The sequence below is a fragment of the Helianthus annuus genome, chromosome 1 (genome assembly GCF_002127325.2).
Source record: "Helianthus annuus cultivar XRQ/B chromosome 1, HanXRQr2.0-SUNRISE, whole genome shotgun sequence".
NCBI classification, from domain to species: domain Eukaryota; kingdom Viridiplantae; phylum Streptophyta; class Magnoliopsida; order Asterales; family Asteraceae; genus Helianthus; species Helianthus annuus.
The window spans coordinates 67,802,789-67,822,948 of NC_035433.2; the positions used below are offsets into that span (position 1 = coordinate 67,802,789).

General features: G+C 35.8%; 2 protein-coding genes across 2 annotated transcripts; one reads left to right on the forward strand and one right to left on the reverse strand.

Annotated features, from left to right (window-relative positions):
- Positions 1-436: 436 nt before the first annotated feature.
- On the forward strand, positions 437-4,128 carry LOC110893919 (actin-depolymerizing factor 4). Its single transcript, XM_022141073.2, has 3 exons — positions 437-583; positions 2,874-3,139; positions 3,671-4,128. Exons 1-3 carry the CDS (start codon positions 581-583, stop codon positions 3,819-3,821), a joined length of 420 nt encoding a protein of 139 aa, XP_021996765.1. The 5' UTR covers positions 437-580; the 3' UTR covers positions 3,822-4,128.
- Positions 4,129-7,336: 3,208 nt separating this feature from the next.
- On the reverse strand, positions 7,337-10,697 carry LOC110893918 (very-long-chain 3-oxoacyl-CoA reductase-like protein At1g24470). The gene is made up of 3 exons (XM_022141072.2): positions 10,026-10,697; positions 8,089-8,158; positions 7,337-7,702 (listed from the first exon to the last, which is right to left on the reverse strand). Exons 1-3 carry the CDS (start codon positions 10,640-10,642, stop codon positions 7,469-7,471), a joined length of 921 nt encoding a protein of 306 aa, XP_021996764.1. The 5' UTR covers positions 10,643-10,697; the 3' UTR covers positions 7,337-7,468.
- Positions 10,698-20,160: the final 9,463 nt, after the last annotated feature.

The window sequence follows — 20,160 nt, forward strand, 5'->3', positions numbered from 1 at the left end:
GATTTTTTTGCCCTAACCGAAAATCAAACCGATCCAAATTAGACATGAGTATAACCAAACTAAATTCAATCGATTTACTCGGTTAATTCAGTTTCGGTTAATTCAGTTTGATTATCCGATTAAACCAATTACCATACGGTTTACTTGATTAAATTCAGTTCGGTTATCTAAATAAGCAAGATTTGTAAAACCGAAAATCAGATTCACAATTCAAATACGATAAGAAACCTAATCAAAAACCGAATTCATAACCCGGTTCAGTTTTCTTCTGTTACGGGTCTGTTTCGGGTTTTTTTCGGTTTTCGGTTTTTTAACACCACTATGTTCAAATCATATTTTTGGAACAACAAATGATCTCAACTTTGTAAGGGACTTATTTGGATATAAACCATAATACAAGGGCTCAATATAAACCATACAATACATACATACAGCTAACCTTTAAATCTCTCTGTAGTGTTTATCATCCTCATCATCTTCGTGCAAAAGTCCCATCACCTTCATCTCTTTCTCTCTCTAAACCCCCATTTTCTCTCTCTACAATTCAACTGATTACCGTCTCGATCAACCGTCTCCGGCCATGGTAAATCTCTCCGAACAACATTATCTCTTACTTGTTTGCTTCGATTGAATTAATACACGATATAACTCTAGCTTGTTGATTTTGTTTATAATTTTGGTTGAATTGTTATAATTTGGTTAAGTGTTTGTATCTGAATGAGTTGAGTTGTGTTTTGTGTAGTGTAATTATTATGTTAGGTTTTGATTTGATGTGAAGTTTTTGATGAATTTGAAACCCTAGGGTTGTAGGTGAGTAATTGGATCCAGATTTGTGTTTCTGGCGTTGGTTTATGAATTTAGATCTGGATTTTGGTGAAGTTTTGAGAGTTAAAGTTGTTGTTCTTGTTTGTTTGGCGGATTAGATATGATACAAGTGGATAATAAAGTGAATTTCACTTGTTTGTTTGGTAGTTTGTAGCTAAAAGCCTAAAATATGTTGTTTGGATCCAGATTTGAGGTTAGATCCGAATGGTTCAGATGTAGTTTTTTACTTTTTGTACCTTTTTTATGTTTTTGCCCAAAAGTTCCCTTCACAGCAATGGTTTGTTTAATGACAATGGGATTCAATACAACTAGGGGGCGTTTGGTTCACATAATTCGTTGGAAATGGAATTGGAATTGGAATTTAAATGATTCTTTTGAAAATACCAAATGAGTTTGGTTGCATTTGTTATGGAATTGGAATATAAAAAAAATTGGATGATGGTGTGGCGATGGCAGTCGATGCAGCCGGTGCAGGTGGCGGCAATGGTGACAGAGGTCGGTGGCGGCGGTCGGTGACGAGTGGCGGTGGATGCAGGTTGGTGGCGGGTGGTGATGAAGTGGGTGGCGGGTGGTGGCCAAGGCTGGTGGTAACGGTTGGCGGCGGTCGGTGGCAGGTTGTGGCAGAAGTGGCGGGTGGTAGAGGTTGGGGTTATTTGTCGTGTTGAAAACATTCCTATGAAATCCTTTGATATGTTCAGTTCCACCAAATGGGGATTTCATTGGAATCAAATTCAGTTCCAATTCCTTTGCTTGGCCAACCAAACATGATAAAGGATTGGAAATAATCCGTGAACCAAACAGGCCGTTAGAAAGTCAGCCCTTGCTACTGCAAGTATGGATTCTTTCTGTTCAATAGGTAATTAGGTATACAGTGTAATCAACTTATATAAGGAGAATAGATTTTAAAGCTTTAAATTTTTAAGTCATGTGATTAAATTTGTCGATAAATCGCATGTGGCATGATTTGAAGCTTGGTTTAAAAAAGCGCGAGGCAATCCGAAGCGTTTTGAAGCGAAGCGATGAAGCGCGAAACGTGAGGCGTGAGGCGAGAGCTTCACGTATGCGAGGTGCTAAAATAATAAAAATAAAAAATAAAAAGTATATTCTACAACATATTATACTCGTTAATCAATCATAAAAACAAAAACATAATTATATAACACACTTAAACGATTAAAAAGCATAATCAAAACGTACAGTTAAAGTCAAAACACACTTAAACACTTCAAAATTATAGTTCAAAATCCAAACACACTTCAAAAGCATAGTTCAAAATCCAAACACACTTAAAACACTTAAAAACATACACATGACATAGTCTTCTAATTTTGAAGCTGATTTAACAGGAAATGAAAAAAATGAACTTGAAGCTGAAACAGGAAATGTAGCGATTTAACAGGAAATAAAAAAATGAACTTGAAGCTGATTAAAACAGGAAATATAAAAAAGAAGAAGCAGGCAGCAATGAAGAAGAAGCAGGCAGCAGCAGCAGCGTGAAGAAGAAGAAGCTGCAGCCAGCGTGATTTTTTTTAGGGTTTAGACTTGATAGAATCTGTTTTTAAAAGCAGGTCGCAGGTAAATTAGGCCCATGTTGGTGGGCTTTTTAATTATACAACAAACATTATAAAACCAGCCCAGAATGATGCCTCAGCCGCCTAACGCCTCGAAATACTAGCCATTAAGCCCGCTTCATAGCGCCTCATGTACTTTAGCGCTTTGCCACTTTATGTGAAAAAAAGCGCTTTTATGGGCGCCTCGGGCGCCTCACGCCTTAAGCGCGCCTTAAGCTCGCTTTTTTAAACCAAGATTTGAAGTTCGTGGATACTTGTTCTAAGATGGAATAATTTGTCGTAAAGATGGCACTTTAAGAACATTTTAGCATTGGATTGTACTTGTTTTATGTTTTTTTTTTCTCTCTGCGGCTTATGAAATGTTTATTGGCTTGATACACAAATTAACTACAGTTAGTTAACACAGAAGGTTTGTGTACACAAGTTACTTCCTATGTTTACACCTATAGTCTTAATGAGTAAACTTACATTTTGTAGGCTAACGCTGCATCTGGGATGGCTGTGCATGATGAATGCAAACTAAAGTTTTTGGAACTGAAGGCAAAAAGAACATTCCGTTATATTATTTTTAAGATTGAGGAGAAACAAAAGGAAGTGATCGTGGAAAAAGTTGGCGAGCCAACCCAAAGCCACGAAGATTTTGCTGCGTCACTACCTGCTGGTGAATGTCGATACGCTGTCTTTGATTATGACTTTGTTACTGCAGAGAATTGCCAAAAAAGCAGGATCTTTTTCATTGCATGGTAGTACAAGATACTGAATTCAACTTTATACCTTTTACTAGGGTTGAAAAATGGGTGGATAAACAATCTAATAAATAATCATTTTACCTTTATTTTTTTAAACTTCAAGTTTTCATATATGCTCATCTTTTAACTTCATATTTTTATATAACACATTTCAAGCGTAAATCAATTTTTACCCTTTTTTATTTTTATTTTTTAATTTCTCCCATAAACAGTAATATTCTCCATATATAATATTTAAGCTAAATAAATTAAGCTAGAAATGAGTAAATATAATATTTGAAGTTAGAGGTCATATATGAGATTGTAAAGTTTTAGAAAAATAGGGTAAAATTGTCATTTATTAAATTGTTTTTAATGAATTGGGTATATATGATATTTCAACTACTTTGTAAGGGTGAATTTGATACTTATAATCTGTTTGGGTATATATGATATTTTGCATGTTTGTAGGGGTATATATGAAATTGCCCCCTAAAAACGTAATGTTCTGAATCCTTTGTTTCTTCTTTGTATCGAACTGTGAAGGTCTCCCGATACCGCAAAGGTGAGAAACAAAATGATTTACGCGAGCTCCAAGGACCGATTCAAGAGGGAACTTGATGGAATCCAGGTCGAGCTTCAAGCAACGGACCCCACTGAGATGGACCTTGATGTATTCAAAAGCCGGGCCAATTAAAACAAAACGGTGAAAATTGATATTATGATCAAGAGAGATGTTAATTTGCCTATGGTATGTTTCTGGTTTGTGTTTGAAGTGGTATTTGCAGTGATTTTGGTACTTTTTTTTGACCCTTTTTATGGTTTTGGTTTTGGTCTTGGTCTACCTAAGTAGCAAATTCAGTGATCTTTGGCAAATATTTTGTTATGTGAAAAACTTATTACATGGATTTCCATTATATTACCTTTTGATTTGTTCTGTAACACTATTTAAGTGGTTGGAAAACATTGATCATTGCTATATAAGAAAATTATACATGACATCAGCATTTTGAAATTGGACCAAGAACAATTAGTTTGGTTGAGTTGAAAGAAATTTGTTATTTTCCATATTGTCAGTTTTTATAATTTCTTATTTTTATTTTTTTGAAATTTATAAGTTATTTTAGTGTGTATATATCCGAATATTTGCATATATCTATATTAATTGCTTGGTGACAAATTGTGATAGAAGTTTGTCTTTGACTTTTTTCCTAACGGATATTGGATTTAAATAATCATAACTTTCATCAATTGACCGATAACACTCCTAACTTTTGATTTATACCACATCACTTTCAATGTATTGGCCGATAGCATTTCCAAACTAACCTAACACTAACCCAATTTGCTGACATTAGTTGGCACGTCACCAAACTAGTGCCACATCAGTTGTCATATCATTAAAAAAGCCAAGTTAGATACCACAGCAGCAAAAAAATTCCACGTTAGATGGCACATCAACACACAAGTGTCTAGGGATGAGCTCGGTATCGTCCGGTACCGGTACCGAAAATTCACAAAAGTGGGTACCGGTACCGAATATACCCAGTTCGGTACGGTACCGGTATTTGAGGGTAAAAACCGGTAAATACCGGTACCGAACCGGTACCGAAAATGTTAAAAGTCGGTACCAAATCGGTACCGAAAAGGTACCCAGTTCGGTAAATTTGATACCGGTACCGGGTCCATTTTGCTCATCCCTACAAGTGGCACATCATTATAAAAAAATTAACTAGGTTAGGGTTCAGTTACTTTGGGAGTGCTATCGGCCAATAAATTGAAAATTGAGAGTGTTATGGTACAAATCGAAATTTGAGAGTGGTGTGGTATAAATCGAAAGTTAGAAGTGTTATTAATTGATGAAAGTTTTGTAAAGTATAATAAAAAGATGGTGGGATGTGGGGAGGTGATCATCAAATTAATTTGTTGCATTGGTATTTTCAAGAATGCCTACATCACACAATTGAGTTTAAAGTTTTGGAAGTTACATGTTTAAGTTATATGGTTTTAATTTTGTAACAATTTATGTTAACTTTATAAAAAAACTTGTGTAAATTAACTAAAATACCAATGCAAGAGATTTTTTTGTGTAATCATTTAAAGAAAAAGACAAAATGACAGTGCACGTCTTTTAGGTTTAACTAAAAGTACAATGCACGTCCTTAACGTTTAAAAGTTGCATTGCAAATCCTTTAACTTTACTTTCGTTGCATTGCAAGTCCTTTATAGTAAACGGTGTTAATTTTAACCGTTAAATCCCCCGTGTGCCTCCCACGTGAGGGGTAGATCTGTCCTTTCCCTTCATTTTCCTCCTTTAAAACCCCAGTTACCAAAAACATTCAACATTTCTCTTCATCCCTTTCCTATGTAAAACCATAACCCCAACACATATTTCCCCTTCAACAAAAATTGGAACCCTAGCTCAGATAAATCTGACCCGCACTTAAATTTGACCGAGTTGCACCAAACCCGAACTCGAATCATGACCGAACCCGTAACGAACTCAATCTGCTGTCGACTAATTTTTAACCCGCACCCGAGACCAAAATAACTACCACTAGGGGTGTGTAAAAAACCGAATTAACTGAACCATAACCAAATTAACCGACAAAACCGAACCGAAAAAACCGAACCAAATAAAAAACCGGTGGGTCGGTTAATGGTTTTTTGAAAATCGATAGTAGCGGGTCGGTTATGGTTATCATTTTTCCATACCCACCATAACCGAACCGAACCGACATGTAATAAATCTTTATAAGATTTAGTACTTTTCACCATATTTTTAGTATTTGATGTTTTTGACTAAAAATTTTTAGTACTTATGGCTTTTTCATATTATTTTGTGGTTTTGGTTCAATGTTTATTTGAATTTATGGAATGTATCATATCACTTTATTTGAATATTCGATAATAATAATTGGTATTAATATTATAGATTATATATATTTTTTTAATATTATGTAATATACTAATAGATATAAATATGCAATAACAAATTATTCTATGTTAAGAAAAATTAAGCTATTTTTAGCTAAGCTAAATACACGGTTAACCATCCATAACCGACCCGCTATAACCATCAAAACCGAATAACCATAACCACCATAACCGATCGGTTATGGTTATGGTTATCCAATAACCGACATCGCGGTTATGGTTATGGTTTTTGGTCAAAACCGACCCAAACCGACCCATGCACACCCCTAACTACCACCTCAGCTGCTGTCGCAGGCGTGGCTCCGGCCGTCGAAGCCACCATCAACATCATCATCATCATCAATTGTCATCATCAGTCATCGGAAAAGAAAGAAAAGAAAAGAATAAAAGCAAGAAATGTAATATTAAAGAGCTCACCGGAAAAAGCTAATCCGAACGACACTAGAGAAGTCTGTTGCCGGAAAATAACCATCGTCGCCGTCATCGGAAAAACAGGGGGTAAGAGGGTATACAAAGAGAAGAGGGGGTGTTTGTCGGACCAAAACGGCGTCGGAGGTCACCGATCTGGTGGCCGGATCTGGAAGACGAGAGGGAGAGTCGAAGGGGGTGCGGCCGGGTGGTGTTTGGGTGCCGGAAAAACGAGGGAGGAGGAGTTAGGGGTGTTGTGGGTGTTCGTCGCCGGCAAAACGAGGCGCCGGAGCTCGCCGGAGTGCGGCTCCGGTTGCCGGACACGGGAGAGATGACAGAGGGTGAGCGTGTGTGCGCGGGTGTCTTTGTTTGTGAAAAGTGAAGGTGATTAGGGTTTGTTTCTCCTTTGATAACTGGGGTAGGGAAAGGACAGATCTATCCCTCACGTGGGAGGCACATGGAGGATTTAACGGTTAAAATTAACACCGTTTACCATAAAGGACTTACAATGCAACGAAAATAAAGTTAAAGGATTTGCAGTGCAACTTTTAAACGTTATTAATACAGCTTACATTGTATCTACATAAAAGATTCCATGTCAATAAGCATGGAAGAGTGTATCCTACATAAACCAAGAAATCAACATGGTCTCCCCATTCTTGGAATGACTTGCCAAAAATAACAAAGTTAATCAAGATCAGCTCCAATAATGTGATTTGTACGGCTTTGTCGGTACTTGCATGATTAAAGACAACTGGATCGCGATGTTTAAATGATAACTTATCAAAATAGTATAGATGTATAAAGGTGTTACGCGTATGTAAGTGTATATATGTGTTCATGTTATGGCTATGCGAAAGAGACAAGTTTAAGTTGAAAATGAAATCATCATAATTTCAAATTATAAGAAAAAATCTTATCCAGTTTTGAACTATATGCATTTATTACAAATAACGATTTCAGCATAAAGTTCACACCATAAGTATGATTGATCTATGTCTATCCCCTACGTTGAATGCCAATTGAAAGACGCCATGCATCTACGAGAGAATCAGGAGCCAATGAAGCGAAGAACCATTGAATCGAGTGAGCCCAATATGGCATGCAACGAGGTTCATATCCTATTTGTCGAATTGCTGCTTTTACATACTCGTCGGCTGTTGGTATAAACAAAGATGATTTTTGGACCATTGCAACTTGTGATGCCATATTTGTAGAAACATATAATGGTACCTAAAAACAAACTTTAGGAGCCAATAGCATAAAAATGATCTATAATATATAATACATTAATAATTGAAAACCTTTAGGAGAAGCATGAAAACTGAATAGTCAAAAAAGATTGTATTAATACGATAAGATTGAAAAAAAAAAGACCCCAAGGCTGGGATCAATAAATTAATTCTTTTTTTGAAAAACAAATTTGGATCATTGACAGCACAAATTCATTTGTGTATAATGTGAAGAAAAGCATCAAACGTTACTTTTGATTATACCATCTTATACCACCATAATATAACATAAGTCTCATGTTACATGAATGCGGAACACCCAAAGCTAGACGAGTTGTAACGTAACTGAGCTTAGAAATAAATTTCTATAGAAAGAAAGATATATACCTGACATTGAATATCTATACCAAAAGACTTGTATTCCACGTATAAAGATCTTGAAAGTTGATTAACATACCTGTTTTCAATTACATACGTCAACTTAAGTGTAAATTATGAATTCTTTGTTTTATAAGTTGGTTGATATACATGTTATTGGATTAAAATATATCACTATTTAGTATAATATATATAATAATGCTAAGACTAATCTTAATAATATAGTTCAACTGGAGTCATAAAAACTCACTGTCATGCAAATCTTCCCTAACCCCAAAAAGAGTAAACTGCCATTTTGGTCCCTGAGGTTTGGTCATTTTTGCCACTTTAGTCCAAAACTCAAACCTTTTGCTTCTGGGTCCCTGTGGTTTCAGTTTTATTGCCATTTTGGTCCAAAAATAAAATCAGGTCATACTTATATTATAAAATCCTACGATTTTGTCCTTTTCCTCAGGGGCAAATCAGGTCATATTTGTCTTATAAAATATGGTATTTATTTATAAAAAATAAATGACCATTTTGCCCTTGCGGAAAGGACAAAATAGCAGGATTTATAAGACAAATATGACCTGGTTTCATTTTTGGACCAAAATGGCAATAAAACTAAAATCACAGGGACCCAGATGCAAAAGGTTTGAGTTTTGGACTAAAGTGGCAAAAGTGACCAAACCACAGGGACCAAAATGGCAGTTTACTCCCCCAAAAATATTCCCCTAACTTCAGCTACAAAGGGTCTTATTGTACAAAACGTACGAAAGACAAAAAAAAAAAAAAAACACGATAACATTTTCGTAATTATTTGCTCGTAGGGTAATTATTAAAATTACTCTACAAATGATCTTGTAGGGTAATTTTGATCTTGTAGAGTGATTTTGTAAAATGATATTGTAGGGTAATTATCAAAATTACTCTACAAGTCTATCAAAGTTACTCTGCAAGTTTATCAAACAACATAAATTCAAAATTACTCTCAAGAGTAATTATGATACTCTACAAAATTACCCTACAAGATCAAAATTACTCTACAAGTTTATTTTACAAAATTACCCTACAAGATCATTTGTATGGTAATTTTGATAATTACTCTACAAGTAAATAATTACAAAAATACAACCGTGTTTTTTACATTTTCATCATATTCGTACGTTTTGTATGATAAAGGTATTTGTATTTGATTTTTGTCCTGAAACCATACTAACTCTTTTCCTTCCCTCACATAAACCTCTTCATGAGTGTTTAAAAATATGCATCTTCTCTCTCCTCCACGTTACGCACTCGTTCTCTCCTAAAAACACCTTTATAGTAAGTGCTCAAAGCATGTGGTCCATCATCTGATTCAAGTAAACCCATCAGGGTGTAAGGAGTGGTTAAACACCTTAGAGTGGTAAACTTAAAAATCAACCAATTAGAGTGCGCCACGTCAGTCAGTGAAAAATGTTTAAACTATGGTGAAAAGTGTTGGCAATGGTTAGACACTTGATGAAGTGGTAAACTTTACAAAAAAAAAGTGATTGGTTAAGAGATGGCATGAACCCCACCACACACACCCCTCTCTCTCCTTCCTCCCCTCACCGCAACCCTCTCTCTCTCCTTCCTCCCTTCACCGCAGCGGCAAAGGGGTCGGCGGCGGTGTTGCCGCGCGGCAAAACCCTTTGCCGCTCCTCTTTGCCGCACCACTCCGGATACCCTCATATCAATGTCATATTTAATCACAACCCTAACATTAATACGGACCCCCAACCATTTCTTCCACATGTCCATCTAACATAATTGTCATGAACCCATCAATGAAAACAACAACATAGTTTGAAAACCCTTTAAAAGACTTGCCTAATGAATATATTAATCAACTTTTTTATTAAAATAAAGCCGAAAATTAACAACCATACCCTGTAAAATCCCACCTATAGTAAAGCTATTGGTAAAGTCTACAGAAATTAACTTACGCTTTGCTAGCGGCATAGATTGCATATAGAGGATGTGAAGGTAGAACGATACCGGCACCAGAACCAATATTAACAATGGCACCTCTCTTTCTTCCAATCATTCCTTCAATCACAGATTTTGTTACCAAGCTTGTACCTTCAACATTCACCTTCATCACCTTCATCCAAACATCTTGTTCAACCTCATGAAAATACCTAGCAACAGGATAAGTCACCCCTACATTATTAACCAAAACACCTACATCAAGATTTTCATCAAGAATCACCCTTTTCATCCCCCTAACTCCAACCACCACATTGTCACTAGAAAAATCGATAGCGAAAATCTTGATCTTGATGGACGGATACACCGATAAGATCTCATTGGAAACTTGATTAAGCTTGGCTTGGTTTCTGCTGACCAAGATTAGGTGGAGACCCTTTTGGGCTAATTGAAAGGCGAAAGCTTTACCGATTCCGTCGGTGGCTCCGGTGATGAGGGCCCATGAACCATAGTTCTTGAGGTTTTTGGGTGGTCTGAGGAAAGTAATGAAAGCCCATTTCAAGAAAGTGAAACATAGTTTTGAAAGGGAAAGAAAACCAAGTACAGAGAACAAAAGTAGCCATGAAGGTTGCATGGTATCACTAATAAGTAATATTGGCCACCATCAACAGGGCCCTATATATATACTATACTTTCCAAACATCTAATTTAATTTGGACAGTTTAAAACAGGGTCGGAGCCGGTGTATAAGGAGGGGTAGCCCAGATTACCCCTCAACTCCGTCTCCGTAGTATAAAAAGCCCCTCAACTCTGTCTACGTAATGTTAATTTTTATTTTTGTATACAAAAGATACCCCTGATCCCAAAAAAAAAAAAAATTGGATACCTCTGAATTCTTGAGCTAGATCCGCCACTGGTTTAAAAGACGCACTGATATAATAATTTTGATTTGATGAGTACTGCTCCCTCATTACAAAGTTATTTATTTTTATCATTCAAATGGTAAAGAAAAAGTTACATGTAACCTATAATGGAAAAGAAGAGTTTTTGAAGTCGAGGATCTCAGCAGGGGCAGTTTTTATATCCTCTAAAATAGAGGTAAGGTTTGTCCCCAATAGACCCCACCCCAGAATGTTAGGTATTCACACATGATCACAATATGAGAATTAAAGAACACGAGAATTTAAAGTGGTCCGGTCTAAGTAGAACTACATCCACGTGTTGCAACTACAATACTTTTATTTCTTTTGGAGGTGATGAAATGTTACATTACCTTACCAATCCATTTATAATACAAAATTATTGTAAATAACTTTCGGAAAAAGAAAAAAAAACATAAATTAGACAACGTGCCTAATTTAACCTGATTAGGGTTAGGGTCACCTCCCTTGCACTAGGGTTGGCTGCCCTTTGCATAGCCTTCACACTCAACGCATAGATTGCCAATACCTCTGCTATAAGTGAGATCATATTGGCTACGTTTGTATTTTTATTATTCAAAATTGTTGGAAATCAAATGGATCAAGCAACACACAAAACAACACGACTTTTTCTGATTTTATATAATCAAGCTCGCACGAAATACATACCCTTACACCTCTATTTATACTAAACATCACTTGGAACTCAAAACTCCTACAAAGACTCAAAACTCTAATTGAAACTCTTAATAACAAGCAACCAATTAATAAAACTAATCTCAAAGTGGTACTGAGAGCTAGTTGGTTTATCAAATAACTTTTTACTTAAATTTTTAAAACTAAATATTGTTCAAATACATCTAGTAGTAAAATACTAGCTAGAAACACCACACTAACAGGGTTAATGTTTTGCATATGGGCAGAGCCTCTTATATTATTGTTATATAATATGATTTGTAATTAAATGCACTGAATACACATTCATGAATCCATGGTCGTTTATGTTTATATGGTTTGAAGATCTGATCAGCTAACATTTTTCAAATTGTATCTAGTTATTACATTTATTAAAAAAAAAAAAAAAAAAAAAAAAAAAAAAAAAAAAAAACTGATTGATTTTCTTTTACTTTACAAGGTGTGTCCTTGTAAAGTTTAGTCATGTTTACATGAATTGAAACCCTAAGAGGTCCTTTGGTTCGCATAATTTCCTTGAAGTAGAATTGGAATTAGAAAATTTTTCATCCAAAATCTTGTTTGGTTAACCCTTAGGTGGAATTTGAAAACTTTTATTCAATTGATCGATGGAATTCACTTTCCTTTCACTTCACGAGAGAACGTTTGACATTGCAACGGAATGTTTAAAATTGACAAAAAAAATCCCTTCTTTTTCAAAGATATCTCATTACTAGTCATAAATAATAATAATAATAATAATAATAATAATAATAATAATAATAATAATAATAATAATAATAATAATAATAATAATCAAAAATTGTTGTTTGACAAATTCATGAATAGATCAATAACAATCAAAATTACTATATATAGATAAATGTCTGTGGCATTGGCCACCGACCACACTAGCCAAAACTTTGTCCAAACTCTTTTCATGGATTATAATCTTGGGCTTGTATTGTTTTCTTTGGGTTCCAACAAGTTAGGCGTATCAACATGCAATAGCAATATGATGAGTCTTAGGGTGTAAGAAGTGGTTAAACATTTTGGAGTGGTAAATCAAAAAACCGATCAATCAAAGTGCGCCATATCAATCAGTCAAAAGTGTTTAAACTTTGCTGAAAATTGTTGGCAATGGTTTAAACACTTGCTGAGTGGCAAACTCTTTTTTTTTATTTTCTGTTTTTTTTATATTTAAGATAAAATGGAAAAAACATAAACTTTTTAAAAATAAAAATAAAGCATTACATTTTAATTAAAAATAAAGCATTACATCTTAAATAAAAATAAAACATTACATTCTAAATAAAATCTAACTTAAAAAAAAAACTAAAAATCACAAGACTATCCATATTTTTTTGCGATCTCACGTTTTCTAGCGAGTGTGATTTCCAACATCGCAGGGTGAACATTGTCGGTAGGCCGATTATACGTCTCCAAGTCCTGGTCGAACATTGTTTGTCGCAACGCCTCTCGTTGCTCATCCGCCAAGGTCAAGTATTTTTCTTCTCGTATACGTTTAATTTCCATTATCTCTTTTTTCATGGCCTTGTACTCTTCGAATTTGTGTGTTATATCTCTTGGATCTTCGTTTCTTGAAGACGGCCCTTTGTCCTTTTTCTCCTTTCTCGTTTGTCGTCTTGGTGGTGGTGAAGGATCCTCGTTTTTGTCGGGAATAGCGAATCCGAATCCGCTCGAGATTTCGACATTCGATCCCTTGTTATAATTTCCCGAATCCGAAGACTTTCTTTTTAGACCCGAACCGGAGGTTTCTTCATTCAACAAAGGTACCGGCGACCACTTTTGATTTGTTCTAACAACCTCCCAAGCCGCAATATGAGCGAATTCAATTTTTTCTTTGCTTTTGTAATCCTTTAGCGCTTGTTTCATTACATAAGCATCGTCACTCCCGCTAGGACGTAAACGATCCTAAAATAATAAATTATCAACAACTAAATCCAAATATTTCGTTAAAAAATAAACCGTATAAAAAAAATTACCGCTTGATGATATAGACCGTTGAATGTGTTAATTTTTGTTTGCATCGTCATCCATTTTGACCGAACTTGGTGGTGGGTTCGGTTACTTCCTCCGACCGTTTCATTGTAGTGGTTTAGAACTTTCTTCCAAAACCCATCCGCCTTTTGTTGATTGTCTTTCTTTTTATTCAATGTGCAATGAACAAAAGCCTTTGCCAACGCCTCTTCTTGTCTAGGCGTCCAAGTTTCCCGTTTGGCTTTTCCTTTTCTTTCCGGTTCGGCTACATTTTCGTTCACGGGATTTTCTTCAACCGCAACATCTTCATCATCATCATCTAACTCTTGTTCTTGGGTTTCCTGCACGAACTCCTCATCGGAGTCATGTTGTACGTCTCTCGGTGATTGTGACATTGGGGTTTGAAAAGCAAACGGGTCAAAAGCATTTTGCGCTTCTAGGGAGTATTCATAATAATCGGGTCGAGTCATCGTCGGACCGTGTTGCATCCAATTTTGGGTGGGTTGGGTATCATAACCGAAAGGTTGATGCATGGATTGGTTATAATAAAATGGAGGTTGGGTTTGATTCGCAAACCCAAGGTGCGGATGAAACGGGACACTAGTACCACCCGAACCACGTTTATCTTGAGCCCTCGACTTCGAACCGGACCCTACCATTTTCTTCTTGCCTTCACCCTTGTTTGAGCCTTCCATTTTTTCAAAATATTTGAAAGTTAAACAGTGGATGAGAATGAAGATATTTGGTTTAGTATTGAAGAAACACTAACCTTCACGGTAGTATCCAACGAGGACTTCAACACCTGACGATCCGAACAGCTCAACTGCAAAACAGAACACCGTTAGGACTTGTTACAGGAATGGGGTTATTCCTGTAACCACCATCCGGCGTGAGAATAAGTCTCGGTTTCGGGAGTAAAAGAATGCGTATAGAGAGAGAAATTGTATGAGAGTTGATAATCTATACCTTAAATGTTTACCTCTATTTATAGTTTACTATTAGGGTTTCCCTTAACTTAGGATGGGCTCCGATAAGTTAGGGATTTGCATGATCTTCCCAAAAAGTTGGAGATTTGGTTGCATGACCTATCCATGTAAGACGGAATATTCTAGAATAAACGTTTGTAATTATTTGTTTATAATAAAATAATAGGTAATGACCGGGTCGGGTTAGCCGATTCGGGTCATACCTCGTCAAGTATTTATAGTGTAATTTTTTAAAACAAAAAATAATTTTTATTTTTTACTTTGAACGGTATTATTACCGTTGGAAAATTCACCAACGGTCAAAAATTCAATGTTCCCGAGTCGGCAAGCAGTCACCGATTCCTTTTGTTTGCCGCGTCGGCATTGGGTCGGCGGCGGTGTTTGCCGATCGGCAAACCCGTTTGCCGCCCTTTGCCGACTCCCACACCGTGCACCCTTAGTTATAAATATATTTTCATATTCTTATTCTTATGTATCTTAAAAGCCAAATGTTGCAATGGGTCATACTACCTCAAAACTTTGTGGAAACTCACTTTTAGTCCTTTAAGCTTAGAAAATATCATTTATACCCTCTTAACTTTTTTTTGTAAAATATCACTTTCACCCCCTCGAGAGTATATATGATTCGATTTTTTCTTAATAACTTTCGTTCGTTAACTAAAAAAACTTATTTGTTGCATGCTTATTTATGTGTGCGCTGGTATATATTTGAGTTGGTCTAGGTTTAAATTTACGTTTTATTTATGTATGTGTTGGTATAAATTCGAATTGGTCTAGGTTTAAACGTAAATTTTGTTTAGAAACGAGTCGGGTCAAATATAATACATTTTAGTGCTTACATTTTATGTACATTTCGACAATTACTATCTATCTTAAAAACCAAATTCGGTGGCCTTTGTCACTGATCAAAAAAACCCCTACACTCAACCCCCTTAAGTTTCTAACATTTCAAGTTTACCACCGTATTATCATTTTTTAACTTAAAAAACAAGATTTTTTCATGTACTAATTTTTTTTGTACATGTCGGTCTACATTAACGTTTTGACGTAAACGGTATAATAGCCGTTTCGACATAATTTTTTTATGAAACGGGTTAGGTCAAGTATAATACGTATTCATTCTTATTTTTATTTACGTTTTCAGTTGATCTATGTTTTGAAATAAATTAAAAAACATTATTTTCTTATGTGCTTATACTTATGTACATGTTAGTATAAATTCACATTTCGACGTAAACGGTATAAATTCACGTTTTAACGTAATTTTTTTGAAAACGAGTCGGGTCAACTATAATACGTCTTCATTCGACGGTATAAATTTGAGTTACTATACGTTTTGACGCGGCTAAGTATCGATGAAAAGGTAAGGGTGGTGTAGTAATTGGGTGAAACCCCACTAAACGAACCAACCCAAGGTCAATTCTGTTTCTTTTGTACGGTATAAATTCGATTTACTTTACTTTTTAATCCAACCGCAATGCTTATATAGATTACACTAAGTTAGATTCAGGGGCGGACCCACCCCCATGCCAAGGTGGGCGGGCGCACCCCCGGGAAAAAAAATTAGTGTTATTATCCGACCAAAATCCCATCCGCACCCCTTGGATTTTTTCGTCCGCACCCCTTGGATTTATTCGTCCGCACCCCTTGGAATTTTTTGTTCGCACATCTTAGGTAAAAAATATTATGGATTATATTTAAAAAAAAAACTTAGTAAAGTCTAACTTAAAAAAAAAACTACCTATATTATATAAACTTATACTACCTAAACCCAAACTAAACCCATTATATAAACTTATCAATAGCCCACTAATAATCTAGCCCATTAACCCACCTAAGTTAAAACTAAAACAGTTAAAATAAGCCCAAAAACCCTTCAAATCCTCTCCCGCCCTCCCTCTGTGCGACTGTGCGTGCTCTCTGCCTCCTGTCCTGCCAGCGATCTTCATCGGCCAACACTGCAGCAGCCGATATCAGCCGGAATCTGACATCAACATGGTAACACCCCACGTTTTTTAAGTCAAAGTAAAAGTCAAAGGAAGAAAAGATTGCTAAATGCGATCTGTCGCTCCATGCTTAATTATTGATTGTACTCTTTGACTTGTATCGATACTCTATTTTAGGTTACTTTAGTTGTATTATGTGGAGTAAATGTAATAATCGCAGTTTATTCGCTAATCGACTTAACGCTATCTTATCGCTATCTCATCGCTATCGAATCACATGTTCTGGATATTGTTTTACATCTGTGTGCTATTATGTGTTACTTGTGCATGTTTATGTTTGTTTTGTGGTGATTAGTCGAAAACGCAATTGCAACTCTATCGCAACGCAATCTCATCGTGAACTGGAAACGCAAGTTTATTTGTGTTGTTGTATGTTAGTTATGTTATTTGTGTAACTAGTATTTAAACCCAACGCATCGCTTAATCAACACTCGCTCAAACGCATCGCAACGCTCAACGCACGAAACGAAAAGTCAGAAACCAACTCGCTGGAGCCCTTCGATCGAATGACCATTCGATCGAATGGTCATACGTCTGGATGACCATCCGATCGGATTGCCCTCCGATCCGTCACCTTGCACCGCCTCACTCACCCTTTCACCTATAAATAGCACCTTTCACATATAAATAGCACCTGTCACATCATGAACAGTGACGTGACAGCTCTCTCATCCGACCAGCACGTTCCAGCCCTATTTTCTCTCGATTCCTCGCGATTCTTGTAAGTTTTCCACTCAAATCTTGTACTTCTATGATCTACACACACTTTCTCATCCTTTTCACCATCAATTCTTGACTTTTCACCATGAAATCGGCCGATTTGGGCTGTTCTAGGGTGATGTCATCATGGGTTCTCATGAATTTCAAAGTGTAACCTCATTCCCAGTGGCGGAACTAGAACATTAACTCAGGGGTATCCCAAAAAAAAATTTACCGTGCAATCATACAATATTTAAAAAAACGACAATAAATAAATAAAGTAAAAGAATTACCTAATAGATTTGTCCTCATCTTTTTTTCATAGATTGAAATCGTTCCATCACATCGTCGTCTTTTACTTCACGAAAAAAATCCTTTTCGACCGCACAAACCATAGCATTGTTCAAATATTCTTGGCCCATTCGATTGCGTAAATCCGTCTTGACAAGCTTCAATTTCGAAAAACATCTTTCAACGGTTGCGGTTGCAACAGGTACAAACAAAGCTAACTTAACTACCTGATAAACTAAAGGACAAGAAATATGCGTTCCCATTTCAACCATAAGACGCGCAAGATCACTTATTCCATTCAAGTTGTCAAAGTTATCATCATCGCTTATTGTGTGACGAAATGACTCAATATCACCCAAAAGAGTCCCTATTTCTTGTGTAGTAAAATCATCCAGGTACATCTTAGCAAACGCCAATATCTTCGATGGTCAAACTTAGAAAAACCATTAGAAGGATTTAAACCCGACATATTTTTTATCAAAGTAGTTGCTACCTCACTAAATCGATTTCGTAATTCTTGAATTTGCATGTCTAAAACCTCATTAAAAATGTCAACTTCAAAATGATGTTGATTTGTAATGACATTCTTTCGGTTTCTTGGGTTACCACAACTTTCCTTCATGTCCAACATTGTAATGTTGTGTTTTTTACAAAAGGAAGTCACTTTTTCCAACATCGGCTCAAACCCATTTTGTCTTAAAGCATTTAATGCTCGTTTTGTACCATTTATCAAGTTGGACGCGCTAGGGAAGCCTCTTGGTTTAATCCTTTACCCGTTTTAATTTCACCTTCAAGTAATTCTTTTTCCACTCTAGCCTTTTTTTCCTCCCTTAACATATCTTTTCATTTGCAAGAAGCTGAAACCGAAGTGACAACCATGGAAAGGAACTCGTAGAAAGTTTTGACACCGGTATGTTTTTTTGCAACAGCCACAATAACCAACTGAAGTTGATGAGCAAAACAATGGATGTAATGTGCTGACGGGTTATCTTTCAAAATCAACGCTTTAAACCCATTAAATTATCCCCGCGTGTTGCTTGCACCATCATAACCTTGCCCTCTCACCTAAAACAAAAAGGAATTATAACATAAAAAAACAATGATTATTACAATAATGTAAAGAATATATGAATTTTATTACTTACTTGCTTTATGCTTAACTGGTTGCTTGCTAATAAGTCATCAATGGCTTCTTTAAGAGTTATAGAAGCCGTGTCTTTCACATGAACAATTCCGATTAAACTCTCTCTAACAGCCCCAAGTTTATCAACAAATCTAACAACTACAGCCATTTGCTCCTTCAAAGAAACATCACTAGATTCATCTACCAACAACCCAAACACATCATCTTTAATTTCTGCACAAATGCTTTTTGTTACTTCCTTTGAAAAGCATTCAATAATCTCCTTTTGAATCTTTGGCGATGTCAGTTTATTGTTCTTTTTTGCGTTCCCTAATGTGTACTTTCCAATTTCCGGGTGGTTAGTACTAATCAAGTTTAACACCGAAAGAAATATACCTTGAGAATTAGATTCTTCCTACTCATCATGGCCACGAAAGGGTAAAGAGTTTTCTAAAGAAAATCTAGCACTCATAACGGAACCAAGTAATCGATAATAGTTTGCAATCATTTCTTCTTTAGTCAACTTCTTCATATTCTCATCCATATGTTTCTTTTGATTCATGAGATTGTGACATTTTTGTGCCGCCTTTAAATGATGACTATCAACATTCCCAACATGTTCCTTTAATGACCCCTTTTTACTCTAATCACAAAAGCCTTTAGAACTAGAAGACCATGTATCTCTTCCGCCTTGATTACCAACATCTTCTTTAAACAAGTAACAATATAAACCATATACTTTGTCTGCTTTGATGCTATACTCTAACCAACTACAATCATTAAACCAACTAACAACAAAACGTCTTTTTTTCCATAAAAGTCTTTAACGGGAAACTTATGACTACGAGGTTGAAAAGCCCCTTTAACAAGATATGACCTTCTTATGTCATCTATTTGATTTGGGTGATAACTAGTAATAGGTGGCCTATCATGTGGATTCGAAGGAAGATCATTCAAATCAATAATACCTCGTGTTGTTGGAATTGAAGTTGTAGGATTATCATTATCAACATTCGGACTTGCATCAACGTCATCATTTGCTTGGATATTCTCATTATCAACATTCGGACTTGCATCAACGTCATCATTTGCTTGGATATTCTCATTATCAACATTCGGACTTGCATCAACGTCATCATTTGCTTGGATATCATTACCGACATTCGGACTTGAGTCATTGTCATTAATTTCTTCGTATTTTCTTTTGAAAAAGTTCCCAATTAAAGCTTGTTTTTTGGATTTTGGTTTCGTCATCACTTCAAAGTTCAAACAATTATCAATCAAATAACAATCAAAGTTCAAACAATTATCAATCAAATAACAATCAAATTTCAAACAATTATCATTCAAATAAGTGAATAACAATCAAACAAACCTGAATTCTGTTTCTGTCGCTGCTGTTCGAACTTCGATTTCGATTCGCTGTTGTGCGACTGTGCTACCAAAGTGCCGAT